This window comes from Bos indicus, chromosome 12 (assembly GCF_029378745.1).
Source record: "Bos indicus isolate NIAB-ARS_2022 breed Sahiwal x Tharparkar chromosome 12, NIAB-ARS_B.indTharparkar_mat_pri_1.0, whole genome shotgun sequence".
Classification (NCBI taxonomy): Eukaryota; Metazoa; Chordata; class Mammalia; order Artiodactyla; family Bovidae; genus Bos; species Bos indicus.
The window spans coordinates 11,721,656-11,736,718 of NC_091771.1; the positions used below are offsets into that span (position 1 = coordinate 11,721,656).

At 38.1% G+C, this 15,063-nt stretch overlaps 1 protein-coding gene across 7 annotated transcripts in view; it reads right to left on the reverse strand.

Moving 5' to 3' along the window:
• Window positions 1-15,063, reverse strand: part of VWA8 (von Willebrand factor A domain containing 8) — a 400,893-nt gene that overhangs the window by 117,045 nt on the left and 268,785 nt on the right. For all 7 annotated transcript variants that reach the window (XM_070800011.1, XM_070800010.1, XM_070800013.1 and 4 more), the window contains exon 37: window positions 6,641-6,842. In XM_070800011.1, the coding sequence (XP_070656112.1) occupies window positions 6,641-6,842 (202 nt within the window). The remainder of the gene's footprint in view (window positions 1-6,640; window positions 6,843-15,063) is intronic.

Here is a 15,063-nt window from a genome sequence, read left to right on the forward strand (position 1 = left end):
GATTCATGGGGTCGCAAAGAGTCGGACACGACTGAGTGACTGGACTGAAACACTAGTTGTCCTAATACTGGTTTCCTGCTTTTCTTGCAGCTGACAAGTTTAGGCAGGCCATTTTTTTTCTATTTCCTTTTTGGGCCTGACAAAACTTTTCCTAAACAGGATTATAAACAAAGCCCACTTTTAACACTAAGATTGATGATGAATTAGGTAATTCATTGGGTCATGATATAATATTAGGTGTCTGGGTAACACGGCTTCCTTTAAATTTGGCTTTGTTTCCAGAGAAGCATTAAAGAATTCTGTAGACCAGTAATACTGATATTCTAAGTTTCTAATTTTTATTTGTTTACTGAGTACTTTGTATCAAGTATAAATTGCATTTCATTCTTACAACAACTTTGCAAGGTACAATGGTACTGTCTTTATATTATGGCTGGAAAGTGGGGATTAGAAAGGATAAGTAATTTGCCGAAGATCACTTAAAAAGTGGTACATGGATTTGAACCTGGGTTTGACCATTTAAAATTTTAGGCTCTTAAATAATAGGCTATACCACTTATGAATAAAATGACAATTTTCTATATAAGAGCAAGGTTTTATTTCTAGTCATTGTGATGTGTTGATTACACATAACTAAATATATAAAATGAGCTCAGAACCACAAAAATTCTAAGTCATTGACCATCAACATATTCATTGCATTTGATACCTCAACTTTTAACTGATATATTACAGAACTGATTTCCTTTCCTTATATTTTAAATGAACATTACTAAGATCACTTCTTTGCTGCTGTTGTTTAGTCACTGAGTCATGTCTGACTCTTTTGCAACCCCCTGGACTATAGCCCACCAGGCTCCTCTGTCCATGGAATTTCCCAGGCAAGAATACTGGAATGGCTTGTGATTTCCTTCTGCAGAGGATCTTCATGACCCAAGGACTGAACCTGAGTCTCTTGTATTAGCAGATGGATTCTTTACCATCGAGTCACCTGGGAAGACCAAATTACTTCCATTCTTGCTGATTATATTCTCAGACAGTACGCACTGGAAATATAGCGCCATATAAAATAAGGATCTTAAATTAAAGTGGTTATGAGAGAAAGGAGTTGAAATATTTCTGTGATTTGAAAAGCAATTTCCTTAGGTTAAGCCTTTTCTAAAATATAAAAGCTAAATAATGTTTCTACTTTTAATATTACTTTAAAACTCTAATATTGATGATTTTCATAATTTATAGAGTTATCTTTTTTGTTGGATATGCATAGAAATTTAATGAAAATTCATGGACTCTCTAAACTCATAAGCTTGTTGATTTGCTTGTCTTGGGAAGCTGACTGCCGATTTAATTTTAGCTCCATTTAGCAGTTACTGACAACTTTATGATCCAATGGAAGCACTACTGGAGGAATGTAAAAATCAACTGGCAAGTTCCTTCTGAAAGTTTATAAGAAAGGAGCCCCTTATGTACGAACCCATGAGTATCATCCCATTTGAGTATAGGCTTCTTTCCAACTCTTTGCTCTAACTGAATTCCCGGTTCAAGAAGACCATTGCCAGTTTGCAGCTGGGACAGGTGCAGGCTTCAACACTTTCAGAGGTGACTTGACTCTATCTTATCTGTTTCCTCAGTAGTACCTCTTCCCCTTTTCTTTTGCCTTTCTCTCTTAGCTGCCTTTCCATTGTCTTATTTCTGAAGGACCTTGTGGTTAGGTAGCTGTCATAATTCTCCTTGGGGAGTTAGTTAAAAGCTTGATTAAGCCAGGGGCATACTGGAGCCAAACTGTACTTGTTTGCAAGAGATGCTTGCTAAATAGTCATGGATTTTGTGAGCAGATGGTTAACCATTGGTAGCTTTAAATCAGTCTTGGAGGAGTATTTACTCCCTGAAAACTGACAAAACAATAAACTGCGCTCCCCTCCCCCTATCGCCCAGAGAGCTGGCCTATCAGCCCTCTCCTGGGTACTACTCTCCCCAGAGGGCCTTGCATTTTCTAAGGTGAGCGGAAATTCTGTTCAAAGTCTAGATTCAAAATGAATTTCTATGGCTGGGATTTCTCTAACAACAATAAACAAAGGAAATATCTTTAGAGGCCTTGCCCAACTGTTACCACATAGTCAATGAGTTAGACCATCTTGATGAAAACAAGTTCTACTGATCCATGACTAGGAGATACGGTGAGGAATTATTTTAAAAAAATTTAAGAAGTATTGCTTTTCTGGGCCAAGGAAGATTCCCAAAGATACGTGTATGTATAACAGTCCTATAAAATGTGTATCATTCTATAACAGTGAGCCATTGAATCAGACTATTTTCAGAATTAGTGACCAAAGTCAAGGGTGGACGATGCTGCTTAAAAACAACAAAGAATTGCAAACTTCCACAGAAGAGCTGGAGGTAATGTAGCTTGCAGAGTGAAAAACTAAACTTGCTAATAGAGTACCTGTTAAATAATCTTGTGGTTTCCAAAACCGGAAGTGGGCCTTAACATTCTTACCAAAATCCTAAAAAATCATAACTGTTGGACTTTTAGTTAAAGCAAAACCCAGGCCTAGTTACAGAAAATGACATTTACTCATACTCTAAGCATATCTTCTTTAAAAGGTTAGAGGTGCTTAATATTAACTAGTTATCCTTCCTATATATTTTTGTCTGTGCCACTATTTTCAAATAATCACTGTATCTATCGTGTGCCACACACTCTCTTAAGCATAAGGATCAATATGTTCCATCCCACACTGTTTCAAAGAGTCTATCAATTTTTAAAGTATATACTTAAGGAAGTATTATTCAAAGGCCTCAAAGATATTCTACTAGTAAGAATGAAGGATTCGTTTCTGATTAGTTTATTGTGCTTGCTTGTGTTTGCACGCTCAGTGTGTGATCCTCTGTCCATGGGATGTCCCAGGCAAGAATACTGGAGTGGGTTGCCATTTCCTTCTCCAGGGGATCTTCCTGACCCGGGGATCGAACCTGTGTCGCCTGGCGGTAAAGGTGGAATCTTTACCACTGTGCCACTTGGGATAGTTCATTGTAACTAGACAATAACATTTGAAAGTTGTAATCTTTTAGCCTTCCTGCTCCCACAAGAATAGTCACCAGGAGCTTTTTTTTAGAGAAGATTATTTGCTTTCTGAGGAAAACTGTGGTATAGTTTTAATAGCCTTCTTGGAAGGATCTGAATGTAACTAAATAAAAATATGGAAACTATGCTTTATAGAGAACACTTTATAACCCAGTCCGAGAACTTTTGCACATAACTAACCTGCGCTTCTGAAAACAGGGTCTAAAAGTAGTGAGTATGGGTCCTTAGTAGCGGCTCTCGAGCTACAGTCGTGGGGACACTTGGAGTTTGCTGTTTCAGTTGTTTACTCTAATACAAACACACCATACTATCAAAGCGCGTAAAATTAGTGAACACACGGTGTATTCAGCTCAAAAAATACTTCCTTTCAAGCTATACTCACAAGAAAACTATCAATGAAGGCATTAAACAAAAACTGAAACTCAAAGCAACAATGACTTTAAAGCTAATACCTCAAGAAGGCTGAAATGTATCAAAGTCATAAAGGGTAGGAATAAAGTATGCAATGGACAGAGTTGATCTAAAAGATAAACAGTTCTTTTGACACCAGGAAAAGGAATCAGGGAAAGATGGGGGTCAATAAGTGGTGAATGGCCTGGCAGGTTGTCTGCCTGACCTTCACTGTTGACCTAACGGAGCATCTCATGACCAATGAGAACTATCTAAAACAGGTATGTACAAACCTCCCCTACCAGCAGATCTGCAGCTTCTTCAAACCCCTAGAGTGTAAACCAGGCCTTTTAATTTCTGTGATGGAAAGTAAGTCCATTTGGCCACTAGATGGAGATCAGGTTACTCTGCTGTTGACAGGCAAGCTGCTGGCAGTCAGTAAATGAGAAGCATGTTACTTAGAACCTAATTCTCTTTTCTCAGTACTTCTATGGAAGGTATTTTCCAAGCACGCAGATCAGGAGCAGATCTGTGTCCAATAAAGGGTCCATAATGAGCAACAGGCGGTGCTAGTGGTAAAGAACCCGCCTGCCAATGCAGAAGACATAAGAGATGCAGGTTCCATCCCCTGAGTCAGGAAGATCCCCTGGAGGAGGGCAGGGCAACCCGCTCCAGTGTTCTTGCCTGGAGAATCCCATGGACAGATGATCCTCGCAGGCTAGAGTCCATGGGGTCGCAAAGAGACACGACTGAGGCAACTTAGCATGCAGCACAATGAGCAAGAGGCTGAAGGATCTATTAAGAAGGTAGCTGTAAAAGACACATTTTTGCTAAAGTATATATTTTCAGTATCAACAAAATGTATCACGGAATATCGGGAGATGGAAAAACACTGGATAACATCTACTCTCATTTTCCAAATGGAACTATCATTCCATTCTAAATTATGTAACTTTATTACTGAATAAACCTTATTTCTATGATAGCTGAACTTTAAACTGGAGACATAATGTTACACATTTCCCAGAAAATGTATAGTCTGTAGAAGGATCAGATACTGCCCTACATACTATAGCAGAGTATTTTGATTATTTTTGAGATATTATATGCTATACTTCTGTGCATTTCTAACTTAGGAACTATACATGAAATTGCTCAGTCGTGTCTGACTCTTTGCAATCCCATGGACTGTAGCCTACCAGGCTCCTCTGTCTGAGTAATTTTCCAGGCAAGAGTACTAGAGTGGGTTGCCATTTCCTTCTCCAGGGGATCTTCCCGACCCAGGGATTGAACCCAGGTCTCTCCTGCATTGCAGGCAGATGCTTTACCATTTGAGCCACCAGGGAAGCCCAGAAACTATATATATGCACTCAATAAATAGTCAGTTACATAAAGACCAACAAAAAATTGAGAGAGTTACAGCTTCAGTTTCGTGTACATGGGTATGAGGAGAAACAAGCATGTTATCTATCATGTACCAATCATCATGCTAGAGCTGGGAACACAAAGGTGCACAGCAGCTTCAGGAAGTCACCGGGAAGAGGAGAGCTACAAGGTTAAAGCACACACAGGGGTTAACTTTTGTAGTGGTGAAGACTAGTTATCCAAATCATGAGTGATACTCCTTTTAAAAATTCTGTTGTGAAGGAAACTTAATTTAGGCCACAAACCTTAGCCATGGGGAAACCATGACCTTTGATCTCTGCAACACATGAGAAATTGAAATATAACCTAAGACATTCAAACACAATAGGGCTTCCCTAGTGGCTCAGCCGGTAAAGAATCTGCCTGCAATGCGGGAGACCTGGGTTCGATCCCTGAGTTTGGAAGATCCACTGGAGAAGGGAAAAGCTACCCGCTCCAATATTCTGGCCTGGAGAATTCCATGGACTGTGTAGTCCATGGGCTTGCAAAGAGTCAGACCCAACTGAGTGACTTTTACTTTTCATCAATTGCTGTAATGAAAAAAGGACCTTAATTCAGACAAAGAAGAAACTAATTTTTAGAATAATAACATAAGCAGAACCATAGTTAATTAATTTTCTAATAACTGTTATGAATAGCAACCAACATCCAGTCTGTTACTGTGATAGATCCATTGCACTTAATGACATGTTTATTTTAGAGTAATGCATTTGTTTCAGCTTAATTGAATTAATATAGTCATACCCTTTCAAAAGACTTTGAGGTTGCTGGCCTGTATTTGTTTATGATTTTCAAAATGCTCCTATAAGCTAAAAAGATGTGTTACTCATTCATGCATACACAATATATGTATGTTTCTTCTCTAAGGGAAGTGATAAAAATAACCACATAAAATAGCAATTAATAATCAGATGTCAAAGTCTCTTATCTTGTTATCGTCTGTATCACTAACTGGTTCTTTACAGAGCAACACAGTTGGCAGGAACCTACCTTTCTTTTTGCTGGATAAGAATGAAATATAAACAAAGGAGTTTTAAAATAAATAAATTACAGATAAAACAAATCCTTTCATAATACGGTTTAGTATTTATGGGCACACAGCCTTCCACACTGTTCACATTAGTTGCAGACAGCAATCAGATTAGGTAGTGACTGAGTTACTTCTGCAGGGGTGGAGTTTTCTCCCTCTTTGGTGACCTGTTCCCATATTTCCTTCTAGTGCAGGTTTGGGTCTACTTATTACGACTGCTAAACTTCCATTCTCTGGAAATAAGAGAGATGGTAAAAACACACCTCTATGGGATGCATAATTCTGCTTATCTTCTCCAGTCTAAAGGTTCTGGCCTTACAATAATGCGCTGCGTTTAGATGCTCGGGGTTTCTGTTTCCTTGGTAGCATGGGGGGATGCTGACGACGTGGCAGAACTGAGAACGGATACAAAGGTGGAGCTGGAAACTGATTAAAGCTTAAGGTTAAAAAATAAAAGTTGATGATTACATCTGCATGTTATGAGGTGAGGAACCTATATATTTAAGCGCTGACAGACAGAAAAGGCACATTTTTACTTTTTCACTATGTCAAATGATAGACTTGTCTTTTCCTGAGTCCCCACATTATTTTAGCTGTTTTAGCAAACTACATTTGAGTCTCTGGGCCAGAAGCTTCTATGACCGTGGCATCTGCAAATAATTGATAACTTAACGTGCCCCCTCAAGAGGTAAGGTCAATTCAAGCAGTACCTGCATGTGTCTGTCACCTTCTCCAATCATGTTTCTCCATTCCATGAGTGACCGCTGCAGGTGCTCAAGGCCGGTTTCCCAAAGCCGGACACGGCCTCCCATATCAACAGTGACAACGCCACCTCTGCCCCACTCGGCCAGCAGTGCGTCTGTGTCCGAGATAGTAGACAGCCATGTGGTATATGGTGAGAGAGAGTCTGACCTGAAAAAGAATCACGGCGTTCAACCGATTGAAGCCCAGGGAATGATGCTAGTTCAGCTCAACTTACGTTCAACTTGCTGTAAAGAATTCTCATAGTTAAGCAACAAGAACCTGCTGTACAGCATAAGGAACTACACTCAATGTCTTATAATAACCTATAATGGAAAAGGATCTGAAAGAGAATATATATATGTATAACATATACATACATGTATATACATATGAGTGAATTTGCTGTACAATTGAAACTAATATAACATTGTAAATTAACCATACTTCAATAAGAAATATAATGTTTAAAAACACATTAAAAGCACATTAAAAACTAAGGGACCAACAGATTCATCTGGAAGGAAAAAATATATAGTTATTTACTGGTTATTTACATATTCGTTTTAAAATTTTTATTTTCTTCTCGCTCTGCGTGGGCCTCCTCTGTTTGCACAAGGGGGCCACTCTCCAGTCGAGGTCTCTGTTTGCACAAGGGGGCCACTCTCCAGCTGAGGTCTCTATTTGCACAAGGGGGCCACTCTCCAGTCGAGGTCCGCGGGCTTCTCACTGCGGTGCTTCTCTGGTTGTGGAGCACAGGCTCTTGAGTGTGTGAGCTTAGCTGCCCCTCGGCATGTGGGATCCTCCCGGACTGGGGACAGAACCTGTGTCCCCCGCACTGGCAGGCGGATTCTCAACCAGTGGGCTATCAGGGAAGCCCGATTTACGTGTCTTGCATTTGTAGATCCTGGATGACATTTGCATTCACTGTCAGGAAGAAAGGAACTCTAAACCAACTCATACCTCAGTCTCCTGCAGAGCTGACTCACTTCCCAGGGGTCTAAGGTCTATGCTGAAACTCAAGTCTTGTTTATGTGTTTAACTGCATTTATTTGACATTTTGCCTTTTCTAAGGTAGATTGTTATATGGATTTATAATAAAGAATTTATATATTTCTTATATGTTTCATGCATATACATGTTTCTAATATATACAGTCAATTCAAGGGACGCAACTTTTGCCTGTAAGAGTCAACTGCACACTTCCTTTATCTGAGTATGGCTCTCACTATACAAAAGAAATACAGATTAGAAATTCTAATGACCACTGTTGGCTTTCTAAATATATCTGGTATTTTCTCTATAAAATAAATGGTCTAAAGAGATGGTCTGATCTGATAATTAAAACAATAAAGTATCATGGTAGATTTGCAGAAACCACAAAACTACTACATATTAGGTAAATTTTTATACTGAAGAAATCAAGACTACTTTAATCTTTTTATCAGTCTGCCTCAGTGGATACTAAACACAGAGTGACAAAGCCAGCTACTCTGAGATATGGAAATCTTAGAAAGTGTTTATATAAAGAGAATAACAACAGTAGGATGGACCAAGGGTTTCAGAGCTATAGGGTTGGCCAAAAAGCTTGTTCAGGTTTTTCCATTACATCTTTTTTTTTTTTTCCAGCATTAAATGCAATTGTACTTTTATTTTTCTAAATTGATAACTGAAATATGTGCATTTGTTGCTTTAATTTGCATTTCCATGAATAATACCAAGCTTGAGAATCTTGACCTATGTTTATTCTTAGTTGTTTTAGTTTCTGCTTCTTTTTTAATATAAATTTATTTAATTGGAGGCTAATTACTTTACAATATTGTATTGGTTTTGCCATGCATTGACATGAATCCGCCCCGGGTATACATGTGTTCCCCATCCTGAACTCCCCTCCCACCTCCCTCCCCATCCCATCCCTATGGGTCATCCCAGTGCACCAGTCCTGAGTACCCTGTATCATGCATCGAACCTGGACTGGCGATCGTTTCACATACAATATTATACATGTTTCAATGCCATTCTCCCAAACCATCCCACCCTCGTCCTCTCCCACAGAGTCCAAAAGACTGTTCTATACATCAGTGTCTCTTTTGTTGTCTTGCATACAGGGTTATTGTTACCCTCTTTCTAAATTCCATATATATGCGTTAGTATACTGTGTTGGTGTTTTTCTTTCTGGCTTACTTCACTCTGTATGCTGCTGCTGCTGCTAAGTCGCTTCAGTCGTGTCCAACTCTGTGGGACCCCATAGATGGCAGTCCACCAGGCTCCCCTATCCCTGGGATTCTCCAGGCAAGAATACTACAGTGGGTTGCCATTTCCTTCTCCAATGCATGAAAGTGAGAAGTGAAAGTGAAGTCATTCAGTCGTGTCCGACTCTTAGCAACCCCATGGACTACAGCCTACCAGGCTCCTCCATCCATGGGATTTTCCAGGCAAGAGTACCGGAGTGGGGTGCCATCGCCTTCTCCATCACTCTGTATAATAGGCTCCAGTTTCATACAGCTTATTAGAACTGATTCAAATGTATTCTTTTTAATGGCTGAGTAATACTCCATTGTGTATATGTACCACAGCTTTCTTAGCCATTCATCTGCTGATGGACATCTAGATTGCTTCCATGTCCTGGCTATTGTAAACAGTGCTGCGATGAACACTGGGGTACATGTGTTTCTTTCAATTCTGGTTTCCTCAGTGTGTATGCCCAGCAGTGGAATTGCTAGGTCGAATGGCGGTTCTATTTCCAGTTTTTTAAGGAATCTCCACACTGTTCTCCATAGTGGCTGTACTAGTTTGCATTCCCACCAACAGTGTAAGAGGGTTCCCTTTTCTCCACACCCTCTCCAGCATTTATTATTTGTAGACTTTTGGATAGCAGCCATTCTGACCAGTGCGAGATGGTACCTCATTATGGTTTTGATTTGCATTTCTCTGATAATGAGTGATGTTGAGCATCTTTTCATGTGTTTGTTAGCCATCTGTATGTCTTCTTTGGAGAAATGTCTGTTTAGTTCTTTGGCCCACTTTTTGATAGGCTTGTTTATTTTTCTGGAATTGAGCTGCAGGAGTTGCTTATATATTGTTGAGATTCTTTGTCAGTTGCTTCATTTGCTATTATTTTCTCGCATTCTGAAGGCTGTCTTTTCACCTTGCTTATAGTTTCCACTACATCTTATAAAAAACTCAAATGAACTTTTTGGCCAACCCAATACTTTACAGTACTAGAAGGATTCAAGGCAACTTTTGATATAACAGAGGATTCATCTTATGGTGCTGTCTCAAAAAATACTTGCCTTAGGAAAAAAACTAGGTACAGATGGTGAAGTAAAAGCCCATTCAAGAATAATGAAATTTAATCACTTACGATGTGAGTAAATCTGCCACAAATGCTCAAGATGTATGATTCTATTGAGCCCGGCACCTACTGGTTCCACACTTAACTCTCTGGCACGAAACTTTAAATTTACCAGAGCAATCTCTTCAATATGTCAAAAAAATTGCTGAAGAAGTCATATTTACTACAGCTTGCACACTACATCTAGAATCTCTTCTGTACCTTAAAAAAAAAAAAAAGCACATTCCTCTTATCTATGATAACAAAGTCTTTAAGGAACACAGAGAATTACAGTAGAGCGAAGTCCAGATTTACATATACCTATATATTAGTGCTAAGTAGTATGGTCTTACAAATGCAACAAAAGTTTCAGGACTAACACTTAACTTGTACTGAGAGCAAAAGTGATATATTCCTTTTGGCTGTACAGTTACATATAGTTTTACTGTTTTCTATTATTTGAAGTTAGCCATCAAATGGAAAATTCCTGCTATCTAACAGAATACTAAATTTAAGCAAACCAGCAACAAAACTGAAACCCAGATGGGCTGTTCCCTTGGATTACACGTACACCAAAAATGGCAGCAGTTAATCTTGAGGGAAACTCAGGATATTCTGACAATGAACAGACTCCAAAACACGTGGCACTTGAAATAAGGCAAGTTCCAATAGAGATGTTCTGTAAATGTAAAATTTATACTGGGTTTCAGAGACTCAGGAGAAAAAAGGAAAGCAAAATATCATTAAAATTTTTATATCAAATACGTGTCAAAATAGTTTATAATGGTAATAAAATACTATTAACAGTAATTTCACCACTTTCTTTGTGCACTCTTTTACTTTGGCCACTAAGAACATAAAATCACATATATGCCTCACGTTCTGTTTCTATTGGACGGCACAGCACTAAATGAATGCAGCATGGTGACCAGCTGGCACTGGCTGCATTTATATATATAGCCGTTCTTCCAGGTATTATTTCTATGGCAGGTATAACATATGGTTCATACTGCAAGTTAACAGAGAAAAACACTAAAATATAAAGCTAAGGCTGGGGAAGAAATGAAGAGGAATACTGAAAAAATAATTATTGTGCTTTAGAAATGTAAAAAAAAAAGTTATTCTTTGATTTTGTTACTTGAACTGATAGTATATTTTAATGAACATGCAATGGAATAAGAAATTTCCCCACGTGACTAAAAGCCATTTATCATTAAATCGACACATTGAGATGCTCCAGAAAGACATTCTTGTACACGTTAGGACAAGTAAATAAATCTATTTCTTTGAAAAATGATTTCATTATTCACATTTCTTGAACCGGCTAAATAAAGGGTCCTAAGAGATGAAACAGTGTTTCTGACTTATTTTGTTCTTTTTTTTTTTTTTTTTTAAATTTTATTTTATTTTTAAACTCCACATAATCGTATCAGTTCTGCCAAACATCAAAACGAATCCACCACAGGTATACATGTGTTCCCCATCCTGAACCCTCCTCCCTCCTCCCTCCCCATACCATCCCTCTGGGTCGTCCCAGTGCACTAGCCCCAAGCATCCAGTATCGTGCATCGAACCTGGACTGGCAACTCGTTTCTTACATGATATTTTACATGTTACAATGTCATTCTCCCAAATCTTCCCACCCTCTCCCTCTCCCACAGAGTCCATAAGACTGTTCTATACATCAGTGTCTCTTTTGCTGTCTCGTACACAGGGTTATTGTTACCATCTTTCTAAATTCCATATATATGCGTTAGAATACTGTATTTATGTTTTTCCTTCTGGCTTACTTCACTCTGTATAATAGGCTCCAGTTTCATCCACCTCATTAGAACTGATTCAAATGTATTCTTTTTAATGGCTGAGTAATACTCCATTGTGTATATGTACCACAGCTTTCTTATCCATTCATCTGCTGATGGACATCTAGGTTGCTTCCATGTCCTGGTTATTATAAACAGTGCTGCGATGAACATTGGGGTACACGTGTCTCTTTCCCTTCTGGTTTCCTCAGTGTGTATGCCCAGCAGTGGGATTGCTGGATCATAAGGCAGTTCTATTTCCAGTTTTTTAAGGAATCTCCACACTGTTCTCCATAGTGGCTGTACTAGTTTGCATTCCCACCAACAGTGTAAGAGGGTTCCCTTTTCTCCACACCCTCTCCAGCATTTATTATTTGTAGACTTTTGGATCGCAGCCATTCTGACTGGTGTGAAATGGTACCTCATAGTGGTTTTGATTTGCATTTCTCTGATAATGAGTGATGTTGAGCATCTTTTCATGTGTTTGTTAGCCATCTGTATGTCTTTTTTGGAGAAATGTCTATTTAGTTCTTTGGCCCATTTTTTGATTGGGTCGTTTATTTTTCTGGAGTTGAGCTGTAGGAGTTGCTTGTATATTTTTGAGATTAGTTGTTTGTCGGTTGCTTCATTTGCTATTATTTTCTCACATTCTGAAGGCTGTCTTTTCACCTTGCTAATAGTTTCCTTTGATGTGCAGAAGCTTTTAAGTTTAATTAGGTCCCATTTGTTTATTTTTGTTTTTATTTCCAATATTCTGGGCGGTGGGTCATAGAGGATCCTGCTGTGATGTATGTCGGAGAGTGTTTTGCCTATGTTCTCCTCTAGGAGTTTTATAGTTTCTGGTCTTACGTTTAGATCTTTAATCCATTTTGAGTTTATTTTTGTGTATGGTGTTAGAAAGTGGTCCAGTTTCATTCTTTTACAAGTGGTTGACCAGATTTCCCAGCACCACTTGTTAAAGAGATTGTCTTTAATCCATTGTATATTCTTGCCTCCTTTGTCGAAGATAAGGTGTCCATATGTGCGTGGATTTATCTCTGGGCTTTCTATTTTATTCCATTGATCAATATTTCTGTCTTTGTGCCAGTACCATACTGTCTTGATAACTGTGGCTTTGTAGTAGAGCCTGAAGTCAGGTAGGTTGATTCCTCCAGTTCCATTCTTCTTTCTCAAGATCGCTTTGGCTATTCGAGGTTTTTTGTATTTCCATACAAATTGTGAAATTATTTGTTCTAGCTCTGTGAAGAATACTGTTGGTAGCTTGATAGGGATTGCGTTGAATCTATAAATTGCTTTGGGTAGTATACTCATTTTCACTATATTGATTCTTCCAATCCATGAACATGGTATATTTCTCCATCTATTAGTGTCCTCTTTGATTTCTTTCACCAGTGTTTTATAGTTTTCTATATATAGGTCTTTAGTTTCTTTAGGTAGATATATTCCTAAGTATTTTATTCTTTCTGTTGCAATGGTGAATGGAATTGTTTCCTTAATTTCTCTTTCTGTTTTCTCATTATTAGTGTATAGGAATGCAAGGGATTTCTGTGTGTTGATTTTATATCCTGCAACTTTACTGTAGTCATTGATTATTTCTAGTAATTTTCTGGTGGACTCTTTAGGGTTTTCTATGTAGAGGATCATGTCATCTGCAAATAGTGAGAGTTTTACTTCTTCTTTTCCAATTTGGATTCCTTTTATTTCTTTTTCTGCTCTGATTGCTGTGGCCAAAACTTCCAAAACTATGTTGAATAGTAATGGTGAAAGTGGGCACCCTTGTCTTGTTCCTGACTTTAGAGGAAATGCTTTCAATTTTTCACCATTGAGGATAATGTTTGCAGTGGGTTTGTCATATATAGCTTTTATTATGTTGAGGTATGTTCCTTCTATTCCTGCTTTCTGGAGAGTTTTTATCATAAATGGATGTTGAATTTTGTCAAAGGCTTTCTCTGCATCTATTGAGATAATCATATGGTTTTTATTTTTCAATTTGTTAATGTGGTGTATTACATTGATTTGCGGATATTGAAGAATCCTTGCATCCCTGGGATAAAGCCCACTTGATCATGGTGTATGATCTTTTTAATGTGTTGTTGGATTCTGATTGCTAGAATTTTGTTAAGGATTTTTGCATCTATGTTCATCAGTGATATTGGCCTGTAGTTTTCTTTTTTTGTGGGATCTTTGTCAGGTTTTGGTATTAGGGTGATGGTGGCCTCATAGAATGAGTTTGGAAGTTTACCTTCCTCTGCAATTTTCTGGAAGAGTTTGAGCAGGATAGGTGTTAGCTCTTCTCTAAATTTTTGGTAGAATTCGGCTGTGAAGCCGTCTGGACCGGGGCTTTTGTTTGCTGGAAGATTTTTGATTACAGTTTCAATTTCCATGCTTGTGATGGGTCTGTTAAGATTTTCTATTTCTTCCTGGTCCAGTTTTGGAAAGTTGTACTTTTCTAAGAATTTGTCCATTTCTTCCACGTTGTCCATTTTATTGGCATATAATTGTTGATAGTACTCTCTTATGATCCTTTGTATTTCTGTGTTGTCTGTTGTGATCTCTCCATTTTCGTTTCTAATTTTGTTGATTTGATTTTTCTCCCTTTGTTTCTTGATGAGTCTGGCTAATGGTTTGTCAATTTTATTTATCCTTTCAAAGAACTAGCTTTTGGTTTTGTTGATTTTTGCTATGGTCTCTTTTGTTTCTTTTGCATTTATTTCTGCTCTAATTTTTAAGATTTCTTTCCTTCTACTAACCCTGGGGTTCTTCATTTCTTCCTTTTCTAGTTGCTTTAGGTGTAGAGTTAGGTTATTTATTTGACTTTTTTCTTGTTTCTTGAGGTGTGCCTGTATTGCTATGAACTTTCCCCTTAGGACTGCTTTTACTGTGTCCCACAGGTTTTGGGTTGTTGTGTTTTCATTTTCATTCGTTTCTATGCAAATTTTGATTTCTTTTTTGATTTCTTCTGTGATTTGTTGGTTATTCAGCAGCGTGTTGTTCAGCCTCCATATGTTGGAATTTTTAATAGTTTTTCTCCTGTAATTGAGATCTAATCTTACTGCATTGTGGTCAGAAAAAATGCTTGGAATGATTTCTATTTTTTTGAATTTACCAAGGCTAGCTTTATGGCCCAGGATGTGATCTATCCTGGAGAAGGTTCCATGTGCGCTTGAGAAAAAGGTGAAATTCATTGTTTTGGGATGAAATGACCTATAGATATCAATTAGGTCTAACTGGTCTATTGTATCGTTTAAAGTTTGTG